A 20,390-nucleotide genomic window follows, 5' to 3' on the forward strand; every position below is an offset into this window, starting at 1 on the left:
TACAGCTGAGTATGAAGACTTTATTTGTCATGACAGGCCCGGAAGACATGCCTGTACCAAAACAAATAAGACACCAGCTTCTTAAATCATTCAGCTAGAAGCTGTACTTGAGTACAGAATGCTGGGTTCTCTTTCCCAGCCGGTGATGAGGTATCTTGGTCCCTTGTAAGAGCAGCATCCTGCTGCTTTGGGGAGGTGGCTGACCATGGCCTACAACGCAGGTGAAGTCCAGTAAGGTGCATGCTAGGCCACCAGTGAGAATGGCAGGAGGACCTTCAAGCAAGTTCCAAGGCAGGCGATGGCCCCACTGCGGAAGAGTTTCCGAAGGAAGGAGGCAGGCACAGAACTAGAATGCAATGAAGCCTTGTCCAGTCTTTCCTGTAAGCTTTGAACCACTGGAGGTCCCCCATGTGGGCTTCAGTTCCTTTGCTGCCTCCTTGCTTACCCCACACACTCTGGGCTCAGATGCGTGTCATGTCCTGCCCGGTGGGAGGTGGCTGTATCGCTTCAAGCTGGCCTATGATGTCAGCGATGAATGGGCGCTCCTGGGGATTCACCACCATCATGGAGGAGAGGAGGCGTTCCAAAGCAGGCGAGTACCTGAAATTCAGAGGCGCTTTGTACCTGGTCTTTCTTGGTTCAAGAACAACCTTCCTTTCACACAGCCATTCCTTACCTGGTGTTCTGGGGCACGGTGAGTTGGTTCTGCACCGCCAAGGCCACACTGTCCCCCTTTTGGAAGATCATGTCGTAAGGCCCCTCTCCAAACATCATACAGTACAGAACGCAGCCTAAGGACTAAGCAGAGGCAAGGTGAGAGCAGAGAGAAAGCTGGCTCTTGAATGGAAAGGCACCTCAAAGACAGGATCTCCCTCCCTTGCACAGGGACAAATTGGGGTATTGCATCTTTTAACTTCGGTGACCAAGAGGATTTTTTTTTCTAAATGGAAATGGAGGCTCCTTACCCAGATGTCAGTACGTTCATCGATGACGCATTCACGCTCCACAGTGAACAGCTCTGGTGCTCTGTATGAGATGGTGCAACGTTGGGCAGCCCAGTCCTGCAAAATGAATTAGAGGGAAGTCGCTTTGGGCAATATAAAGCAACTGACAAATTTAATAAATAATAAATAAGACAAGAACTTAATCTCAAATACAGTATGTGAGAGAGAGAGAGAGAGTGAAAGAGAAAGTAAACGGAAGGCATTCGTCTCAACTTTTTTCCTCAGGAACATTCCTGCAATGCCTATAATTTAATGTAGTGGCAGTAGTGTTAAAGTGAATGATTGCAGCTTACCAGAGAAAAGGAAACCTCGGGCTCTGCCTGCCCCACAGGTCTCTCAATTCTACATATACCGTATTTTTCGCCCCATAGGACGTACCGGTCCATAGGACGCACCGGCCCATAGGACGCACCTAGTTTTTTTTTGGGGGGGGGAATAAAGAGAAAAAATTATTTTCCCCCCCAGACGCCCGAGCTTCCCCCGACGCCCGAGCTTCCCCCTTGGGAGACCGGCGCGACTTCCCGCCGGGCTCCCACGCCTTGCGGATGTCTGCCTGAAGCCCAAACCAGGTCGGGGAACAGCGGGATGGCAGCGCTCCACTTCCCCGCTGTCCCCGGAGCTTCTCCCCGCCACCAGCCTTCAGACCAGATCGCGGGACAGCGGGAAGGTGCACTCCGCCTCCCCGCTGTCCCCGGAGCTTGTGGGGCTGGCGGCGGGGAGAAGCATGCTTCTCCCCACCGCCAGCCTCCAAACCAGGTTGGGGAACCGAAGCCCAGGGCGCGCTGTGCAGCGCGCCCCGTGCTTCGGGCTGCAGGCTGCTGCCCACAAGCCTTGCGAGCCCGCGGGAACTCCCACCGGGCTTGCAAGGCTTGCGGATAGTTTCCTGAAGCCTGCATTTGCCCCATAGGACGCACACACATTTCCCCTTCATTATTGGAGGGGAAAAAGTGCGTCCTATAGGGCGAAAAATACGGTACTTTGAAGTGATTGACATTATTATTTAATTATGAGAAAGATGATAACTTTCTAAATTAATGACCCATCACAGTTTATATGCTAGCTTATTTGCCTCTTGTTGCAGCCCTAACCACGCTATGTGGGATGGAAGGGGGAATGCTGTTAATCTTTTGGAGACACAAGTTATGGTGACTTTAGTTAAGGAATAGGTAGCTTCAGAGAACTTCGTGAAGTTTTTTTAAACTGCTCTTTCCTCTGTGGAAATTTTCCACGTTACAGAAGCAAAGATTGCATAGTATCACATTGATTGTTTTGCATGGGCAAACAAGATCACAACTTGCTAACATTCCCTTCCACTCTTCTGTTTAATTGCAGGTGTTGAGGGGACTGGTGCTTGCCTGAGCTCCTTTTACAATTAATCTAATTTAGAGGGTTCTTCATCTTTGCTGGAAGCAGCTATTCTCCCATTTCCTTTTCACCAGGCTGCCCTCCTACCTGAATAGTCATGGCCTCCCGCAAACTTTGCACCTCAATGCGGGCCTGATTCATAGAGCCCAGGTCCATCAGCAGCGGCTGGTCCTCATCATCCAGGAGCACATTTGTAGGCTTCAGGTCCCTGAAAAAAATATCCTTGATTTGCCCAGCCACAGAACCATCAGAGCTCTGAAGTTGGCTTTGAACCTCTTACGTCCCCAGGCTCTGGCTTCCCCTATTGCAAATACTGCTCCATGTCAAAATGTGGTTCTTTACCTTTGTAAACTCCTGTATCGGTGCTGTCAATACTGATCTACAACTGATCAGCTACGTCACCCACTTCCTCTACCCTGCCCACACATGGGCTCTGTTCCAACAGTGAGAATGCCCCATCCTTTCTAGACCCAGCTTCTCACCTGTGTGCATAGCCCTTGTTATGAATGGCCTGCAGGCCCCGGCAGATGCCATGAAGGATGGCCAGGATCCTCTCCTCTGGCATGAAGGCGTCTTTATCTCTCAGAGTTTCAACTTCCTGCCAAAGGGTCCCTCTCTGCAAAGAGAAGCCCAGGCACGCTGGTGATGGGGATCACACATATTCTCCTCAAAAATACCGGGCGAGGAAGAGATCCTCTATTAGTGCATTTAATGTATTAGGCACAAACCCTCCACCTGCACAGGGCTGAAGGAAGTGGATTTCCTAGAGGATGGCACCATCCCCACTCCAATATGACCAAGAAGATGCAAAAAAAGCTTTTGGGGACAGTGGCTTTGGAGCCAGCCTGATTGCCTAACCATTCCAAGAGGCGCTTATTCCTGCTTGACTATGGGTCACCATGCTTCCAGCTCTGAACTTGCCCTATCACTCTGCTGGGGTCTGCTGTTTTTAGGTGACTATTGTTGTAGAACTCTCTGCCAGGGCCAAAATGCAAGCATAGCAGAAATGCAGGAGCACAGTTGAGCACAGCACAGCGGAGTAAAACTACAATAAAGACAACCTTTGCTTTCAGCTTACTGATCTGGGTTGACTTTAGGAAAGGAATGGATGCCAAAGGTTCCAAGCTGACTTCACAGGTTGCTGCCATGGGTCCCATTAAGGGATGCCTAGAGAAAAACCAGATCAGATTATCTGATCCCCTGAGTACTGTGGCAGCTGCCACAAAATCTCATGTGCTGCCAGGTTACTAAATCCTTTCAAACTGATGCAGCAGAGTCTGTAAAAGCAGACGGAGGCCCTTTACCACAGAGGACAGCTCTGGAATCTGGTCCAGTAGAAGTCAAGGAGAATAACATGCGCTCTGAGGCTCTGGCAGCCAAAAAGGAGATGAATCTCAGGGTTCCGCTTGCCCCTTATGCTGTCTAGTAGCAACATGAAAACTAGTGGGAAAGATTATCCAAGGATTTGGGACTGGGTAGCATCTATATGCTGATGACACCCTTTCCATTCTGTACCCTGGGAAACCTCTATTGGTTTATTTTTTTAACTTGTGATTGCAGGCCACCTGAGGTGGGAGTCCAAAGGGCAAGATGAAAACAATTTTATAAATAAATGCTATGGGACCGATTGCAACTGGTGTAGAAGCAGGGTTACATCAAGTGGCTCCATCCTGAAAATGGCCTCATGTATCCATCCTTGGTGGGAATCAGGCGGCTGCTGGAAGAGACCAACCTCTGCAGCTATTTTCCCAGTATACAACACCTCTCAGCCTTGCATGATGTAGCCACAAATACTACATTTCCCAGCATGCACTGCTGTATCCACCTGCACCTTACACCCACACTCACCTTCAGGAAAGGCAACAGGAGCCAGGCCTCGTGTTTGGATCCCCTCTCCACCATGGCATGTGCACACAGGGTCAGGATGTTGGGATGCTCAAAGAGAAGGTGCATCTCTACCTCATGCATGGCCTCCTGGCGATCATCCTTGTCATGGCATATGATGCGTTTCAGTGCATAGAAGCGCCCATCATGCAGCCCCTCTACTAGGTCCACGTAGCTAAAACCTCTGTGTGGGGAGAAGGTATGTCAGGAACAGAGCAGGGAAGGGTAGGGAAAAGAAAGGATTCTTCTTCTCCTCTCCTGCTGTCTGTACGCACAGTCCTCTGCTCCTGCCCGCTTCTAAGCTAACAAAGTAGTGCTGTTACAACTCGGAATAGGAGATTTTTAAAAAGAGGAAATTATGCAACCTTCTTCCTCTCCAACGATCAACTGAGGAATAAGGCATTAATTTCATGCTGTGGCACAGGAAAGTATTTGTGCTCCTCTCTATCCATCACCACAGCTGGCAAACAGTGCAAAAATACACAGCAATTTAACAGGCTTATCAATAACAATGAGGGTTTCAACCATAGATCACCCTATATCCTGACGCTTCCTGTAGTTTCATCTGAAACATCAGACATTTGCAGTCATCAGAAAAAACAACACCATTGAGCTGGTCTGACGGCCTAGCAGTTAAGTGTGTTTTAGTTATCTAAAAGATGACACAGAGGAGGGAGGATGTCTGTTTACCAAGACTACTGAGGGAAGACCAGCAGGTTCAAATTGCAGCAAAGAAGACTTTGGTTACATATCAGGAATAAACTTTCCAACTGTAATGAAAGAGTAAGCAATGGAACAAGTTGTTCAGAGTAGTTGTAGCTGTCCACAGAAATATTTGCTGCTTAATCCTAAGCACATTTACTTAGAAATAAGTTCAAAGGAGCTTACACCAAAGCATTAATAAAATATTTGAGGGGTGAGTTATACAGGATGAATATTGCCTCTGCAGTGGATTTGGTAGATGGGGTGGGGTGGGGAATATGTATCCTCCAGTCACAACCAATATGGACAATGGTCAAAGATGATGGAAGCTGAAATCCAACAGCATCTCGAGTGCCGCAGAATCCCTACCACTGGAGTACACGGACCCTAGATGATGTACCTTCCAGCTTTATTTCTTGCTAACATAGTACTCAATGTGTAGATGAGAGGTGTGAAAACTTAGTCCTCAGTTGTCATATACTCACCCCTCCCCAAGTCTATGGATTAAAAGGTAACGTTTGTTATTGATGGTGATGGTTCCCCTTGAGCAGATACATAGGGCTTGGCCCATGATGGTTGCTCCAACATCCTTCAGGTCCTACAGAGGGAAAGAAAGCAATATTTATTCATTTATAATATTTTGTCTCTTGCCTTTTCATACATGATGCTCAAGATGGCTAACAGCATTAACAATTTGAAGGGGCTGCATCCAACAAAATCTTTGCGTTCCTGCAAGGACTTCTGCTTGTGCATTAGAATTTCCCCTCCTCTTCCCATGCTCCACCCCACAATCTGCTCCTGAGGATTGGGGGAGACACCCAGAGGATACGTGTGGGGGATGCAGAAAGACGGCAAGTTCCATTGCACAAGCTGAAGTTCTTGCAAGAATGGGAAAGCTTCATTGGATACAACTCATAATATAACAAATAAAATGGAAACGCCAATGGATAAATATGAAAGGAATTAAAGCCAGCAGCCAGCTGAAAGCTAAAAATTTGTACTGTATGAAAGTGTAGCAGGGTAAAACCCCAAAAACGCATTCATCTGAAGTCCTGCCAAAAATAAAAACAAAATAAAATTGGTCAGTCAGTGACAGTGCATCAGAGACAAGTCAAGATGGGTCTAAGGATGGAACTCCAGAGACTGAGTGCAGCCACTGAGAAGGCCCTGTCGCACAAGTAATGCACCTCAGATATTGGTGGAACGTGGAAAGGCCTTTCTCACAAAGATCTTAATACATGAGTACTTTCGTAGTGGAACAGACAATCCTTCAACCTAACTTCTAGAGTTAAAAGGGAGTACAAGACAATCTAAGACCTTTCTCTTGCCTAAAGATAGGCGTGTTCACTTACCAGTCTCCTGTTCCCTAATTAACATGTGCAATTTAACGGCAGCATCCACAAAACTGGCACCAAGAAAGCAAATGATCCTAGGTGCCTCAAGCAAACAGGTGCTGGGGGAAAACAAATTCTCCACCCTCTCATCATTGAATCTGCTGACGGATTGAAGAAGAGTATGTCTAGTTAATTTCCCACTTCAAATGTGATGATCAGTCACAACTCAAGATTGAGAAAAATATATTCACTGGATCTTCCAAAAGCAAATGGCCTACTGATGTGGAAATGAGATATCAACTTCATTCATTCAGGATTCTGTGTCTAGTTACAGCAGTCTCTCCCCTCTCCATCCCCAGAGAAAGGGAAAACCCAATTTTTCATCTGAGCAGGAAAAGAATGCATACCATGCAGCAACATGCCTATGATGGCCCATAACTGGTATCACCTTAGGCACAAGTAAGTCCTACTGAATCCAATGTGGCTTAGTCCAAGGTAAATGGAGTTAGGTTTGCAGTCTAAATCGTGGCACCAGCTGAATTATATACACAGAGAACTCCACTCAGGCAAGGAGAGGAAGTGAAAATGTTTCAGTGAATGGCTACTAGAAGTGTGTTACAGTTTACAATTTTTAAAGTGCAAGTAATAAATGAAACATTTTGGAAACACCCACGGCAAGCTCCCTATAACACAGTACATGCCTTTGTAAATTAAACAGTTTCTCACACTGGTTGGTATCTGGGGTCCGAGGAGACCTAGTTTTTCCTCTCTCTCCAGGTGACAGCTGGCAACGACAGCTCACTTTACAAACACATGACACCAGCTTCCTACTCAAGTGACCTCCAATTGAATCATTCCGATTTGAACGAAAGGCTGCATTCCGGAGTAGGTGGAGGAGGGGCAGAAACAGCAGAGATCAGCTTCCCCACCACCCAGGAGAAAACCACGCGTGGGCGCTCCTGGGATGAAGGCTTTGTCACCAACATCTCCCTCCCTCCGCAGTGCGGTGCCTAAGCTGACTCCGCCACGAGCGGGGGGGGGGTACACTCTGTACATGGCTAGAGGCACGTTCGCTTTCGTTGTTATGTCATTTTGTTGTTCCAGTGCTGAGCCCGGACATTCGGACTAGGTTCCCGGAGTTGAGCCCGGGCTCAAAATGAGGGGGAAGGGAGCTGAAGCATTGCCTTGAGGAGCCCACGCGAAGCTCTCTTTCTGGCCCCAGCAGGCTGGAGCCAGGCATAGTGGAAGCCCACGACCCTGTCACTTTTCCTAAGGCCCCGCCTACCTGCGGAGATGGGGCGGGGCCGGGGCGGGGGCGGAGAGGAGTGGGCTAAGGACTCACCCGTCTCTGTCCGGCGTACGGACGCTTCCGAGGGAGCTGCAGCGCGACAGAAGCCGCGCACTCCGCCTCTCGACGTCATTATTACGCGCCATCCGCACTGCCGCCCGCAGAAGGTAGCCTAGCAACCGTTCAAGGGGGCGGAGCAGGAGCTGCGGCAGCGGAGGGCAGGGAGCGTGGAAGGGAGGAAACTGAACAGGGAATGGGGGGAGGGGGAGAAAAAAAAGAGCTACAAGAGCAGAATGTCCCAGTTTAGGGGACAGAGTGTTGTGGTTGGACGTGGTTAGTGGATTCTGGACCCCCATGCGTGTTTACTGAGGAGTAAACGTGTTGAATTTAGTGAGGCTTATTCCCAAGTAAATGCACACCGTCATAAACACTGGTTTACCTCACAGGGTTGCTGTGAAGATTTGTTATTCCTTTTTTCATAAAATTTGCATGCCTCTTGTTTCTTTAACCCCTCCCCTTCTGAACCCTATGTAAGGCTTCAACATTTTATTTTTTTGTTACGTTTTTTACCTAGTACTCCTCTAAAGAGCTCTATATGCCGCCCCCCCCCTCTTTATGCTCAACAACCCTGTGAAGGTAGGGTAGGCCGGTGGTGGCTAGCCCAAGATTGTTCAGCTAACTTGGTGTTTGAGTATAAGGGAGTCATTGGAGCACCCCACAATTGCCTAACTTTGGCTCCCATAGGTTCAGGTTGGGGGTCACAAGCAAGAGACTTTAGCCAGGAGATCGAAGGAAAGCAGCGGCCAATAGGCCTGATCTTTATTGTTGCAACAAGACTACCACATGGAAGAAGCAGAGAGAAGTCCCAAACAAAGGATGGCTCCCTGTTTTTAGAAGTTTCCCAACTTACCCATAACACCCTTAGTAAAACATCATACATTTGTCATGACTGTGTCATAAATTGGGAGGGGTCTTCTGGCAGAAGCCCGAGCACCAGGCTTACCCTGTCCTCACATGACCCCCACCTTCCAGTCTTTAGGCGAAACAAAGGTAAGTATTTACATTTTCCTGTTTTCCCAGACAAGTTAAGCACACCCTTTGTCTTGACCAAGACCCCAATCCACTAAGGTTGGGTTTGGGATTGTTCTTAGAATGACTACCTGTTCTGGTACTCAGGTGCCAGGATGCTAGAGATTATCACCCAAACAGTGGGACACACTGAGTAGGGGGTCTCACCCTTCAGGGATTATGGCTGCCCCTACCCATTTCTGAAGTTCCTCCCCTGCTAGCCATTTTCCTTCTGAGTAGAACAATGTTGGAATGGTGTAAATCTGTCATTGCAGTGATTTTATATGAATTTCTAAAGTTTTCCATTGACCTAATACTTAGATACATTTATCAGTGAATTGCTACATTTGGTAGCAGACTCTTTGCCTTTGGCTCCTAGTATGGAGAGGCAAGGCTTGTGGTGGTGGTGGTGGTGGGAAAGATCTCTCACCCCCCTTCCAATTTCCCGGTACCATAAGAGTTTGGATTTGAATGCATATTTTCTCCCACTAAGTTCACTACACCAGCCACCCACAAGACATGAAGGAGAATTAATTTTACTACCACTATGGATGATGATGATAATGATGATAAAAATAATTTCATTTCCTCAGTTCTCAAATATGAATATGAGAAGGGGGGCACTCCATATAATGTCCAAGTAATCCCTCTGGCTTAGAATAAAACTAAGGTGGTATTTCTGGAACCTGATGTGTTTCTCATAACTTGTACCAGTCTGTGACTCTTGACGAGACCCATATTCCTAGAACATCCTATCCCTTTGTGAGGTGGCACAGAATGTGGTGACATCAAAGGTGATATAGCTCTGGTGTGGCAAAGATATGCATCATCCTGCGGGTATACAAATGACTCCTGCTGCTGACTGGACACAGTAATGCAAAGGCCCAGTAAGTAAAAGGTTCTTTAGATGATAGGTGAGTTCTTGTAAGTTGGATGTATTCTATTTAAAATACATATTAAAATGTCATACACAAAACAAATCTATAATATTAATCATATAAAATGTACCACAGTTGTTCATAGAGTAGTGTAACAAACAGGTAATACTATCTTTCTTTTTCAGTAGAATATATCCAAAATAATATTAAATCATAGATGACACTTACTCTTGTATGTTTTCTTCAGGTTTAATTCTGGGACTGTGCTTTTGATGCATTCACTGGACTCTGATATTCATGCTCCACTATGTTAATAAGTATTGTACATCATGCCAAATTTAAACACAGCTTTTAAACCACAAACATGCCACAAACCCAAAATTAACCACAGTCAAGTGATAAGGAGTCAAACCCATTGACAGCATTCCTTAACTGCATTGCCTGCTGCCTAAATATGTGATGTGTTGGATAGAACAGAAAAGCATTCAGTTAGTAGACAAGGTTTTGTTTGTGTCCGTATTTGGGACTGGGCAAGAATCCCCCTTATGCCAGTCAGGTTGGTAAGGACCCTAGGAGATTTGGGATTTCCCTTGTAGTGTGTAGCTCAACTCATTTGTGTAAGTCTTTTCAAACTGTTATCCCTGCATGCACCTTTCTGCAGTGCACTTGCTCCCTTTTTCTTGGGAAATTATAGTCTGGAACTGTGTGGGGTTGGTGGTTGAATAGTTTTACACTGGGCAAGGTGCAGACTGGCAGGCTTTTCAGTCCTCTTAACCTCTATAATTTTATCATCGGTTACTTGAGTTTCTCTTAGGATTCTGTTTTGGGGAGTTCACTGACAGAGCTAGCTTTGCCCACAGAATCTCCCAGGTTTAGTTCCTTGTGACTTCACTTAAATGGGTTTCAAGAAGCAGGGCTGAGAAAGACTACTGTCTTTCCAAGACTATAAAGATGCTATAGAGTAAACAATTTATGGACTGGATGACCAGTGGTCTGACTTTGTATTATAAGATACTATATGGCTGAGCATCTCATTCCTATAGAAAGGGATCAGTTTATGCCAGTGGGGTACACAGAGCAAGGAAGAGAGGCCTCTAACATTAATTGTAGTTAGGAGAAATTGCAATCTGTTTTAGTTTCGTTATGAGTTTGGAAGTGGGTAGGCTGTATGCATGGATTCAGTTGCTGAAATAGCCAGGCCAGCCTGGTAATGGCCTTCTAAGTAAGAGTCCTTCAGGGAGTAAAGGGAGTGGCTCTGTGCCAGAGGACAAATGGGTGGGCCTTCCTTCACTGGTTGGAAAGACAAAAGGACAGAGTTGAGGGTTGAGTTATGTGAACTAGAAGCTGGAGCCAAAAACAGTGGGTTGGAAAGCCAGAGAGAGCGAGAGAGCGCCAGGCCTGATTTCTGCTGGAATCTAAGGCTGTGGCTATGAGACAAGCAAGGCCTTCTAGGGGTGTTAATGCTGTGAACCCTTCCATTGTAGGCTCAGGTTGTATATATGTGTAGATAAACCATATATCCTAAAGATACTGCAGTCTCCACTGTGCCTCATTCCCAAAGGAAACACAAACCCAGGGTAAATGAACCCCTAGAACCCCTGGAATCTTGCACTGCTCAGAAACTAGGGTGGTGTACAACAGTATTAAATGTGGGAGCAGGAAGGCACCAAGGAAGCAATGATTATAACAAACAAACCAAAAAGTAAAGGAGACTAATGGAGCACCATCTTGCAGCTTCTCTCAGAAAGAAAAATAAGCACTGATTAATGATAGTGGATTAAATGTCAAAGTGCAATTTAATTGAACAGCTGGAAGTTAAAACCGGATACATCCATATTAGAAGACAGATCCCAGGATTTAGCAGACTGTGCAGATTAATCATTGCAACAAGCTGCTGGTGGGAGGGAAGAATGTAAATTTTCCATTACTCATAGCCTTCAGACCAAACAGATTATTTGGTTATTTGTAATGTAATAGCCCCCCAGTATTACCATAGATTACAACATTCCTTAAATTATCTGAGGGAGGTCAGACTAGATGTTCTCACTTATTCTTTTGTTGTTTTAGACTAGATAGGCATGTCAGGTCCTTGACTAATCACTGCATTTGGTGTAGCTCATTTGGATACTTAATTTAACTTACAAAAAATGTCCACATTTTGTCTATATGTATAAAGGAGAATTAAAGTCCCCTGAGGCTGTATACATACCATATATTAAAAGCATCTGACTTTCCCCAAAGAATTATGGGAACTGTAGTTTGTCCCTTGTGTAGTTACAATTCCCAGCACCCTTAACAAACTACAGTTCTCAAGATTCTTCGGGAAAAGTAACATACTTTCAATGCATGGTGTGTACAGAGCCGTAGAAACCTGCATCCTTTGTGCCATTACCAAAACAACAAGATTGATGCTTTTGATCCAGTGGTATACAGCTGTGCAGTGCAGTGCCAACTCTGCTGTCTCTCTCCTTCTATCCACTATATAACTTTGAGCAGCACAAACTACCATTTCTGATGATTTGAAGAAGTTTATGTTTCTCATACTTCTGTAATTTGAGTACGGGAAACCAACTCTGTGTTCCAGTTGCTCTGTGCTGCTTCATAATTCTCTCCCTGGGATTTGGAGGGAGTTTTGTGCCTCATAATTTCCTCCTCTGATTTATAGTCACAGACTCTGTATATAGTTGCTGGAACATTGCCTCCTCTTTTCCACCTCTCTGTTCAAATAAGGCCTGTCTTTACTTACTTCCCTCCTCACAGGGACCAACCGGAGGAAGCACCAGGCCTGCCCACTAGCTTGTCATGTGATGACTCCTTGTGACTCTCTTGTCCCGGGCTGAAGCTGTAACCAAAGAGATGGAGCTGCTGCTGTGTGTTTTGATGGTGGTGTTGGGAGGCCTGCAACTCCAGGTAAGCAACAAGAAGGAGAACTGCAGGAGGGTGTGTTTTTTTTTTGGAAGAAACAGCTGAAATGGAACCATCTTAGACTGCCTAGGGGAAATTTAAGGATTTCCTTTTCTGTTGCTTTAGATTCCCCACTTGCTCTCCCCCCAGTCAAACTGAGCTCAAACTTTTCCTTACCTCTTCTTGGTTCCTTTCCCCCATCTATTATTTTGCCTGTTGTATAGGAATGGGTTCATATTGGGAGTTCCCCAATATGTAATCAAGCCATGCTGCTTTAAAAATATCCCATTCAGCCAAAAAAATGGCTGCAAGGGAGAGAGAGAAACTGACTACATTCCCAACTGTCAGATTCTCGGTGAATTGGCCAGTAATGATGAGCAGTCTATACTAGTGGAAACAATTTCAGGGGCAGGACCAAATGACAAAAAACTTTGTGTGTGTGTGTGTGAATATTTGCAGAGGGTAAAGCATAACACTGGAAGCAGAGAACTGAGTGGCTTCAAATTATGATTTAGTAAATGGGCCACACGTGAACCAGTGGTGTGTGTGTGTGTGTGTGTGTGTGTTGGAGTCCTGGAGGAAGGGAGTCAGACTTGAACCCCAGGTGCAAATGTTGACTGGGATCTTAGAATTGATCTTCCAGGATCTGGAGAGGGATAATGTCTCATAAATCTAGGAGGATTCTTTTCAAAGCAATCACATTGCAGACTTACCCACAAAACAGTCCGTGTCAAGCTTACTACCCAGGTTCCATAGCCAGGGAGATGACATAAATATCTCTTGCTATGGCAGAGGGGAAGAGGATGGCATTCTCTATTTGATCCTCTCAGCAGGAGATGGGATGAAGTTTCAATTTTATACAAAAAATAATAATACTCTCTTTCCCCTCCTGTCCTGAATGCCAGGCCTCCTCAACAGACCGTTCCTTCCGCATTGATTATGTGAATAACTGCTTCCTCAAAGATGGTGCTAGATTTCGCTATATCTCAGGCAGCATCCATTACTTCCGGGTCCCACCTGCCTATTGGAAAGATCGGCTCCTCAAGATGTACATGAGTGGCCTCAATGCTGTGCAAATGTAAGTGACCAGAAGGGGAAGTGTGGCTCTTGGGACTTATTCTGTGCCACAGTGAAGGACAGAGGCTAATGACTGTGCACAGGTGCTCCATTTTTCTCACTGTACAGTCCTCACTGCAGACTCTGGCCAACATTTAGAGCAGAGAAGCTTATGCTGTCTGAAAGTGGAGCTGGCCCAAGTACTGAAGGTTCCTTGCATTGAAAACTTGCAGCCAAGATGACATGATACACGAGCCTGTTCCAGTACAGCTTTCTTTTAAAATGGAATCACCTCCACTTTCGTCCCAACCTGAAAGCTAAGGGAGAAATATTTCTGTTCATGCCCCCTCTTCTCCTCGTTATATTTAAATGTTTGGCCATACTAGACTGAGAACCAGTTGCAGATGAACTGCAAAGAAGGAAGATGGATAGTATTTGTGGCACCTATAATAATTACATCACAGAGGAAATGTCAGGGGGGTAGCTTATTATGCAAACTATACCTACTGAAATTCCCTCTTCTGCACAACTATTAAAGGTTCAAGAGCTGTGTCCTCTTTTAGATCTGGTCAGCCTAGGCCATAAGTGTGTGCACTGGCGGAGGAAGAGGATTGTGGGGGGAGCGCACTGCCCCCGGCAGTGCGATCCCGGTGGGGTGCCATCATGGCTGCTCCCCTGCTTCTGCTGGGTGCCACGCCCCCGGAGGTGGCACGCCACGCCCCCAGGATGCGTTCCAGCCCCGCCCCCGCCTGCTCTCTGTCCCTCGGTGCCAGAGCATGAAGCTCCGCCACTGTGTGTGTGTAATGTATTTAATTTGTATACCAGCCTTCGTTTGTATATCTCAGAGCAATTCATAACATAAAATAAAAATATAAAAAGAGTAACAAATTTTTGCCCTGTTAATCCTCAAGAATCTCCTGGGGTGTATCCTCCTTGTCTCACCTTCTTATTTCAAACTGAAATATGTATTTTCACCCTTCAGCTATGTGCCCTGGAACTACCATGAGCCACAGCCTGGTGTCTACAACTTTTCTGGTGACAGAGACTTGGAAAAATTTCTGAACTTGGTAGCCGAGTTAGACCTTTTGGTGATCTTGCGACCCGGACCCTACATCTGTGCTGAATGGGAGATGGTGAGTGCTGGGCAAAAGATTCAGATGGGCTAAGACTCACTTGCAGTACCTGAATGCTGCACAATTCACCTCTCTCATACACAGGGTTGCTAGTCATTGATCATTTTATCCTCTTTAACTCCTTACCTTGCCTTATCTCTCTGAGTTTTCAGCTTTGTCTTACCTTTATAGATTTTTAATCTTCTACTTTTTCTCTACATTATCTTTCCCAGTTCTTGATCTCTACACATTTTCTTGCTCTTATGGCTTCAGCAACTTTTTTATAACAAATCTGAAACCTACTTTTTCCACCCTGGATTCTTGCCTTCTGATCTTTCCACCATTTCTTATTGATTTGGAGCAGGAGAGGAGCAACTATGGACCCTGACATTGTTTGAACTGTTTACCTCCTGACCTTCTTTCCTAGGGTGGCCTTCCATCCTGGCTGTTGACAAAGCCAGATATTGCCCTGCGCACAACTGACTCAGGTAAGAGAGAACTAGAGGGAGGGGTCAGACCCTCTGGATCTCATGTTCAATTCTGTAGATTTATTTATTTAATTAAAATTTATATACCGCTTGACTGTAGAAAACCTCAGAATGCAAAAAGATCGGGTGGGGAACCTGTGGCTCTCCAGATACTTTTAGATTCCATTTCCCATCCACCCCAGCCATCATTGTTCAGGAATGATCGGAATTATAATCCACAACATCTGGAGGGTTGTAAGTCCTAAATGGTTGGTGTCTTTGTGTGGTTCTGGCTGCCTCATATCAAGCTGTTAGAGGGCCAGTCATCTGGGCCTTCCAACTTCCATGTCTCTTCCACAGAATTAAAGCAGCCCATGTGAGTGGTATATAATGGCCAAAGGGCACTTTCAGACCTTTTCTCTGTACACAGTACCACAATTACCAATTCTTGTCTTAGCAAGGTGTTGGAAATAGGGAAAAGGAGCCCCAGTTGTTGGCTGAGCAAGATGATTCATGCTCCTAGATTACCTGCAAGCTGTGGACAGATGGTTGGGAGTCCTGCTGCCCAAGATCAAGCCTCATCTCTACCACAATGGAGGCAACATCATCAGTGTCCAGGTGCGTGCAGCATAGGCGCATTGTGTGTCCCTGGGCCTCTGGTTGCACCTTCAGAGGTTCCCTGATGTGAAACATGTACCTTACTGAGCCCTAAGTAACTTACTATCGGAGTGCAAGTATATAGCTTTTACACCAGGCTCTACTTGGTGGATCTCAATATTTCAGTTAAAAACAAAGACAGAAGACTGCTCACCCCTGCCTTAAACCACTGCTTTGTGCCTGCCTCCCCCTGTCCAGTAGGAGGGATTTGTAAACAATAAAGCCCTTCAGGCACCCTTGGAACTTTCAAGAACAGTATTTTTTCCTCCTTTACAAAGAGTGGAGGTGCACCTACCGTATTTTTCGCACCATAGGACGCACTTTTTCCCTCCTAAAAAGCAAGGGAAAATGTGTGTGCGTCCTATGGAGCGAATGCAGGGGGGGACGCAGACTGGAAAAGCCCCCAAGAGCCGCACACAAGCTCCGTGCGCTCTTGCAGGCTTTTCCACAGGAGGGAGAAGGGACTGACTAGCGGCATCAGTCCCTTCTCCCCCCTCCCAGGAAAGCCAGGAGAAGCCGTGCAGCCCTTTTAAAGTGCGCGCGGCTTCTGCCGGTTTTGCGGGAGGTGGGGGAATTCCCCCACCTCCCAGAAAAGCCAGGAAAGCCCTGCGCAGCGTCTCCCGGCAAGGAGACGCTGCGCGGGGCTAAAGGGGAAGGCAGAACAGCGAGCGGGATCCATCCCGCTCGCTGCCTTGCCTTCTTCCATAGCCCCGTGCAGCCTCTCCTTGCGGAGACGCTGCGCGGGGCTAAAGGGGAAGGCAAAACAGCGAGCGGGATCCATCCCGCTCGCTGCCTTGCCTTCTTCCATAGCCCCGTGCAGCCTCTCCTTGCGGAGACGCTGCGCGGGGCTAAAGGGGAAGGCAAAACAGCGAGCGGGATCCATCCCGCTCGCTGCCTTGCCTTCTTCCATAGCCCCGTGCAGCCTCTCCTTGCGGAGACACTGCGCGGGGCTAAAGGGGAAGGCAAAACAGCGAGCGGGATCCATCCCGCTCGCTGCCTTGCCTTCTTCCATAGCTGCGCGCAGCCCCTCCGCAAGGAGAGGCTGCACGGGGCTATGGCTTCTTTAGCCCTGCGCAGCGTCTCCCGGCAAGGAGAGGCTGCATGGGGCTAAAGGGGAAGCCAAAACTTGGCTTGCTCCATAGCTGCGCGCAACCCCTCCGGCAGGGAGAGGTTGTGCGCACCCTGTACGCTCCTCTTTGGGGCTGGGGGGGGAAAAAGATTTTTTTCTTGATTTCCCCCCCTAAAAACTGGGTGTGCCCTATGGTCCGGTGCGCCCTATGGTGCGAAAAATACGGTATTTGGGTGACCAGCCTCCCGTGCAAATTGGGTTGGGCATCATCCTGCAGATCTAGTGCTTGACAAGAGAGGCTCTATACAAAGACTTACCACACACCTTTTTCTTTAGGCAGGGTGTGGGCTCTGAGTCACCTTTCTTTAATGCCAGCTGTTCCCCAGGCAGGTGGAGAATGAATATGGGAGCTACTATGCCTGCGACTATAACTACATGCGCCACCTACTGGGTGTCTTTCGTGCCTCCCTGGGTGAGGAAGTTGTGCTCTTCACCACGGATGGCACCTCAGCATCTGAGCTCAAGTGCGGGACACTGCAGGGCTTATATGCCACGGTGGACTTTGGACCAGGTAGAGTGATGTTGGGTGAGCTCTGATGGGATTGGAAGGAGGTAGGAAGGAATCTTGCTTTGACTTCTGCTCCTTTCTTTGCCCTTTGACAGAAGAAAACGTGACGGAGGCATTTATGCTACAGCGACTGTATGAGCCAAAGGGACCACTGGTGAGAACGTCTGGCCTTTCCATGTAGAAGAATGGCATCTTATGCCTCAAATTATGCTTACTCCTTCCTTGGCACCTATCTCCAAAAATAATCTGGCTGCATCTTAACTGAGCCATCTTCTGTTTTATTTCCACCCCGTATACTTGACTGCCATGATCCTTCTGTAGCAGTTTCCAAGGCAGCCAGAGAGTCATGCATGTGAAATCCTCACTTGCCCCAGCAGCTACTATGAGACCAAAGAGCTTGTAGTCCAATGCTTTCAGGAGCCTCTTGATAGGCTATGAGCTAGCCTGTCTTCTTTGCATGAAAGCAAATTATTCCAGAGCCATAATCCCATTGCTGTGGACCTTATCACACAAAAATTGGTTGGAAGTTGCATATTGCCCAGTGTTGCAGTGCAAGCTACAGTCACACCACATAGACTGACCTGGGCATTATAGGTGTGAGGTCTGGTACAATGAGATTCCAACACAGAGGAGGGAGCAAACTTGGTATTTCCTATTCCCAGTACTTTGGCAGAAGTGATGGTATTGACCTGACTGCTACTGCTCCATAAATGTTTTAATTCTGCCTTCCTCCTAGGTGAATTCTGAGTTCTACACTGGCTGGCTGGATTACTGGGGTGAGGCACACTCCACAAAAAGTGCTAAGAAAGTGGCTAACAGCCTACAGAAGATTCTAGAAATGGGAGCCAACGTCAACATGTAACCGTGAGGCCATAGGGGAGAGTGGGCAGTGGGGCACAAGGGATAGTACAAAGAAACAAGAGCTAGCACCAAGATGCCAATGCGTAGCTCCTTGCTTCATCTTGTTAACTGTGAACCTCTCATTTTGCCTTAGAGGTGTGTGCGCACCACATTTTCATGTCTTTTTGGCCATTTCCCTAGCGGACAAAAAATCCCTCGCAGAACAAGAGTAAGGTGCATGGTCTTAGACAGTGCCCTAGGCCAAAGACTAGCACACCTATTACAAAGCATTCCCCAACTGCTGCACCACATTAGTTCACATCTATTTGTTTCCTATTCCACTGCCTGTCATTGCCCCTTTATTTAAATAGGAGGGTAACTCTTCCCGTGATATCTGACTTTCTTCCAGGTATATGTTCCAAGGTGGCACCAACTTTGGTTACTGGAGTGGTGAGTTTCTGGCTTCTTAGGGCAACTAGGGAGACTTAGCTTCTGGCCAGGTGATGGAGGTATTGGGGGGCACATAAGAGGTGCTTTCTTCTCACACCTTCTCTATCCAGGTGCTGATTACAAGGATGGTTACAAACCCATAACTACTAGCTATGACTATGACGCACCACTCTCAGAGGCTGGAGACCCTACTGACAAGCTGTATAACATCCGCTCAGTCATTAGCAAGGTAACAATACAGCCCTCTTCTATCAGTGGGTGGAATGCAGTTACTGAAGACATTTTCGATTGCCCAGGTTTTTGGTTCTTAACATATATAGTTCTATGGGTATGATTTATGACCTATTTTTGGTGCTAATCTTTTAACGAGGTGGAATCCTTTTTATTACTGCTTTTGGAAAAATATCTTAATACATTTTTATGCATATTTATTCTGTGTTTTTAAATGGTTGACAAGTTGTTTGGTATTTTGAAATATTTTGTATATTGTTTTGAGACATTTTTGTAGAAAGTGATGAATCAATGCAATAAATAAAATAAGCAGCCACCAGCCAAGCAGCAGATTTGAGGAGGAAGAGGGAACAAGTGTTTGAGAGACCGTTTTTGTGTGTGTGTGTGCGCGCACACACACACACATGTGCATGTAAGAGGTTCTAACAGTATAGCATCTTTACACAAAAGGAAGTCCTACTCAGTGGGGCTTGTTCCCTGTTGCATCCATGCCATACATGGTTTGGAAGTTGTAGATGATGTACTTTAACACAGGCACAGAAATACAAGGTGCTTTTAGTTTTCATTATTTAATCCTACCCTTTCTCTAAGCTCTGGGTAGCTTTGCAAGGTTCTCCTACCCCCTTTATCCTCAAAAGATACTGGTGAAATGAGTTAGCCTGAGTGATTGGTCTGCTGGTGTACTGCTTCTGACAGCAAAATGTTTTGAGCTGGCTTGCTTCCCCAACTACCAGCCCAACTCCCTTGACATGGTGTTTTCTTTTTAAAAAATTCAGTTTCAGGAGCTGCCCGCAGGACCAATGCCACCCCCTACCCCGAAGTTTGCATATGGCTATGTATCCGTACCCCAGGTGAGTGAGAGCTGGAAGCCATTCCCTTACAAGTGCATGTCTTTGGTTGGATGGTGGAGTGACTTTGCTCTCTTGTGGGCACCTTCCTGAACATTCAGTGTGTTTCAGCTGAGGTGCAAGTTGGTAAGGCAGAAAAACAATCTGGGGAGAAGTCTGAAGGAAGTCAAATGGGAGCTGGTGGAAAGCAGAGGAGCCTCTGTGATGATTGTATATGAGAGACTGCACATGTAAAGATAGGTACAGGGCCTTCTTGGTGGTGGCACAACAGACTCATTTTTAGATTGTGCTTAAAGTGGTTTTTATTTCTGAAAGCATTTTATGATTGACTCTACAATCTTTATTTGTTTTCTCCTGGTTTTAGTGTTGCTGTATCCTTAGCTTTGGGGTGATAAGAAAATTAACAATAGCCATTTGGGTGGGTTGGGGGAAGCATACTTGAATAATTGAACAATTTAAAGGCAATAAATGAACCCATTATCTTTTCTGTAGCGTGTGGCCTTGCTGGATGTTCTTGCCATTCTCTCGCCTTCCTTGCCGTTCTATTCCTCCTATCCTATTACCTTTGAAGCTCTGAAGCAGGTAAGAAAGTAGATTAAGAGTCTGGGTCAGCAAAGGCCCATGGCTATTTCTGCTTAAGAGTCCCCAGTGGGATTGCAGTTGAC

At 46.5% G+C, this 20,390-nt stretch overlaps 2 protein-coding genes across 8 annotated transcripts in view; one reads left to right on the plus strand and one right to left on the minus strand.

The window, feature by feature from the left end:
• On the minus strand, positions 1 to 7,766 carry STK16 (serine/threonine kinase 16). 4 transcript variants are annotated; one of them, XM_082215883.1, is made up of 8 exons: positions 7,632 to 7,766; positions 5,441 to 5,553; positions 4,218 to 4,437; positions 2,852 to 2,985; positions 2,457 to 2,577; positions 966 to 1,061; positions 677 to 798; positions 1 to 600 (listed from the first exon to the last, which is right to left on the minus strand). In XM_082215883.1, exons 2-8 carry the CDS (start codon positions 5,524 to 5,526, stop codon positions 462 to 464), a joined length of 918 nt encoding a protein of 305 aa, XP_082072009.1. In that variant the 5' UTR covers positions 5,527 to 5,553; positions 7,632 to 7,766; the 3' UTR covers positions 1 to 461. The 4 variants fall into 4 exon arrangements, with proteins under 4 accessions (XP_082072009.1, XP_082072010.1, XP_082072012.1 ...); XM_082215884.1 differs by having other exon boundaries at positions 7,575 to 7,670; XM_082215886.1 differs by lacking the exon at positions 7,632 to 7,766 and adding an exon at positions 7,016 to 7,296.
• GLB1L (galactosidase beta 1 like) overlaps positions 7,726 to 20,390 on the plus strand; it is a 15,353-nt gene continuing 2,688 nt past the window's right edge. The window contains exons 1-13 of one of the 4 annotated variants that reach the window (XM_082215844.1): positions 7,726 to 7,744; positions 12,284 to 12,433; positions 13,333 to 13,505; positions 14,466 to 14,616; positions 15,023 to 15,083; positions 15,586 to 15,680; positions 17,179 to 17,359; positions 17,452 to 17,510; positions 18,093 to 18,214; positions 18,606 to 18,646; positions 18,757 to 18,875; positions 19,654 to 19,728; positions 20,218 to 20,307. In XM_082215844.1, the coding sequence (XP_082071970.1) occupies positions 12,380 to 12,433; positions 13,333 to 13,505; positions 14,466 to 14,616; positions 15,023 to 15,083; positions 15,586 to 15,680; positions 17,179 to 17,359; positions 17,452 to 17,510; positions 18,093 to 18,214; positions 18,606 to 18,646; positions 18,757 to 18,875; positions 19,654 to 19,728; positions 20,218 to 20,307 (1,221 nt within the window). In that variant the 5' untranslated portion in view covers positions 7,726 to 7,744; positions 12,284 to 12,379. Of the gene's footprint in view, positions 7,745 to 7,916; positions 8,628 to 8,662; positions 9,560 to 12,283; positions 12,434 to 13,332; positions 13,506 to 14,465; positions 14,617 to 15,022; positions 15,084 to 15,585; positions 15,681 to 17,178; positions 17,360 to 17,451; positions 17,511 to 18,092; positions 18,215 to 18,605; positions 18,647 to 18,756; positions 18,876 to 19,653; positions 19,729 to 20,217; positions 20,308 to 20,390 lie in introns of those variants that run through there. The other 3 variants (XM_082215843.1, XM_082215841.1, XM_082215842.1) reach the window with 3 other exon arrangements.

This window comes from Podarcis vaucheri (assembly GCF_965113315.1).
Source record: "Podarcis vaucheri genome assembly, chromosome: 1".
Classification (NCBI taxonomy): Eukaryota; Metazoa; Chordata; class Lepidosauria; order Squamata; family Lacertidae; genus Podarcis; species Podarcis vaucheri.